The following is a 1,875-nucleotide window of genomic DNA, read 5'->3' on the forward strand; positions in this document are numbered from 1 at the left end:
CTTGGTCACAGATTTAATCAGTTCTCTGTTGAATGACGAGACAGGGTATAATTGCGTGGAGATAGTACATAACATTTCAAATATAAAAAAAGTACAACTGGTAGTGCTATCGAAAATCAGACTTTTTTTTGAAAGGATAGAAAACGTATACCAAGACCCATGAGGCATCCTCATCGTCACATAGGTGAGGATGAACCTAGTGATTCATTCATGCAGGTTTTATATGTGGATACGATGATTTTTTTTTTTCTTTTCGAAGAATTCTTTTGTGGCTATGAGATGAGAAACATCGCACGGACGTAACAATGTATTATGGTCACGTCAGAGTTTTCCCCTATTTTGCTTTTAGTGGTAGGATTACTTAAAATACCCAACCGACATAATGTGTTTTCCATAAAGAGAACACTGCTCTATGCATTATCCCTCCCCTGTCGCTGTCTGGTACCGCATCACCCGGCTTCTTGGTTAAGAGGGAGGCCAAGGGAGTCCAAATTTTAGGCAGCGAGTGGCGAATCGGTCGGCAAACCTTACCGGGTTTGGCTCTCCTAAGAGACCCGGTAGGCAGGATGAGAAGCATCCTTGCCATCCAGCGAAAGGTGTCACAGGCATTTTTGCCCAGCCGGGTTTGACGCCATGCCGGCTGGGTCTCGGTCCAGATGAGGGTGTCCCGACCTGATTCACGAGGCGCCAGGAGCCAGCGCCCAGTGAGCCCGCTCCAGCGGCCAGGGTCCCGAGCAAGGCATTCTGGGTGGCAGGACCCTGCCGCTCCCTCTGCCTCTCTGGGGACGTGTTCAGAGGAGGGGACCCTCCCGGCCACAGGGCCAGAGGCCCCGCCCCCTCCTGAAGTCAGCTTCTGGGGCCTGCCAGGGGGCACCCACGGAAGCGGGAGGCAGGAGGACGACGGGTAGGAGGGCCTGCCTCCCACCCCTACTGGTGTCCCCTCGACCTTCAGCCCTGGCCCAGGCCTGGAGAAACCGCGAAATGTTCGGGCCGATCAGAGAAATGGGTTGGGAGTCTCCTCAGATTCCAAAACAGGAAACGGCAGTTCTTCCAACAGAGGCCCCGTCAAGGAAGCTCTGGGTGACAGGCTGCAGTTAAAAACTTCGTCTATGGAACCTGGAGGAAGGAAAGCAGGCCGTTACCGTCGAGGGAAACAGAAGCAAACCAACAGAGCTCACGCCGCGTCACGGTCACAGAGGTCCCGGCTTCCTCAGACACATGCCAAGGCCACACCTACGGCTCGTGCTTTGCTGCCAGGACACGGGTGGCCGTTTGCTCCCCCATGGGTGGGAGGCGATCCGCAGTGAGTTGCGTGAACTCTTTCTCGCTTGATGACAAAAGGCCCACAGTAGGGTCAGAGGTCGGTTTTTGAGAAGGAGGTGGAGCTGAGCTGACCGGCCCGCCGCACGGGGACAGTGGAGGCCAGGCCGGGCCCATCTGCCCGGTCACTGGTGGCATCTGGCCATGCCCTCTGCCACGCTAACGAGGGCTCCACGGGACTGTGGTCCCCACAGCTCTGAGTGCGGGGGTCTCAGGGCTGGCTCAGAGCAAACTTCGAGGAAGCACTGCCCAGCTTCTGTGCCCCTGGGTGTCCCCGGAGTGGCAGCGGACACTCTGAGCAGCCTACGTGACGGAGGGTGAGCGATGGAGAACCAGTAAAACACTGCCCAGGCTGCTGTGGCCAGTGGGCAGGGTTGGAAGTGCGTCACGGGAAGGATGAGGCATCTGGGGCTGCCACGACCCAGCAATGTCACCTTCCCCCGAAAGGGTCAGCGTATAGCCCCCACGCACAGCTGCAGCGCAGCAGAGCGGGCACTCATCCCGGTAAGGAACACCCAGACAGAGAGAGGAAAGCAAGAAGGAGGGAGGGAGGAG

The 1,875-nt window shown here is 56.8% G+C and overlaps 1 protein-coding gene across 1 annotated transcript in view; it reads right to left on the reverse strand.

Moving 5' to 3' along the window:
* The window catches only part of MEDAG (mesenteric estrogen dependent adipogenesis), a 12,127-nt gene continuing 10,252 nt past the window's right edge, over positions 1 to 1,875 (reverse strand). Inside the window, exon 5 of the mRNA XM_039862379.1 lies at positions 1 to 1,116. Coding sequence (XP_039718313.1) covers positions 995 to 1,116 — 122 coding nt within the window. The 3' untranslated portion in view covers positions 1 to 994. The remainder of the gene's footprint in view (positions 1,117 to 1,875) is intronic.

The sequence above is a fragment of the Pteropus medius genome, unplaced genomic scaffold, assembly GCF_902729225.1.
Source record: "Pteropus medius unplaced genomic scaffold, Ma_sr-lr_union100, whole genome shotgun sequence".
Lineage (NCBI taxonomy): Eukaryota > Metazoa > Chordata > Mammalia > Chiroptera > Pteropodidae > Pteropus > Pteropus medius.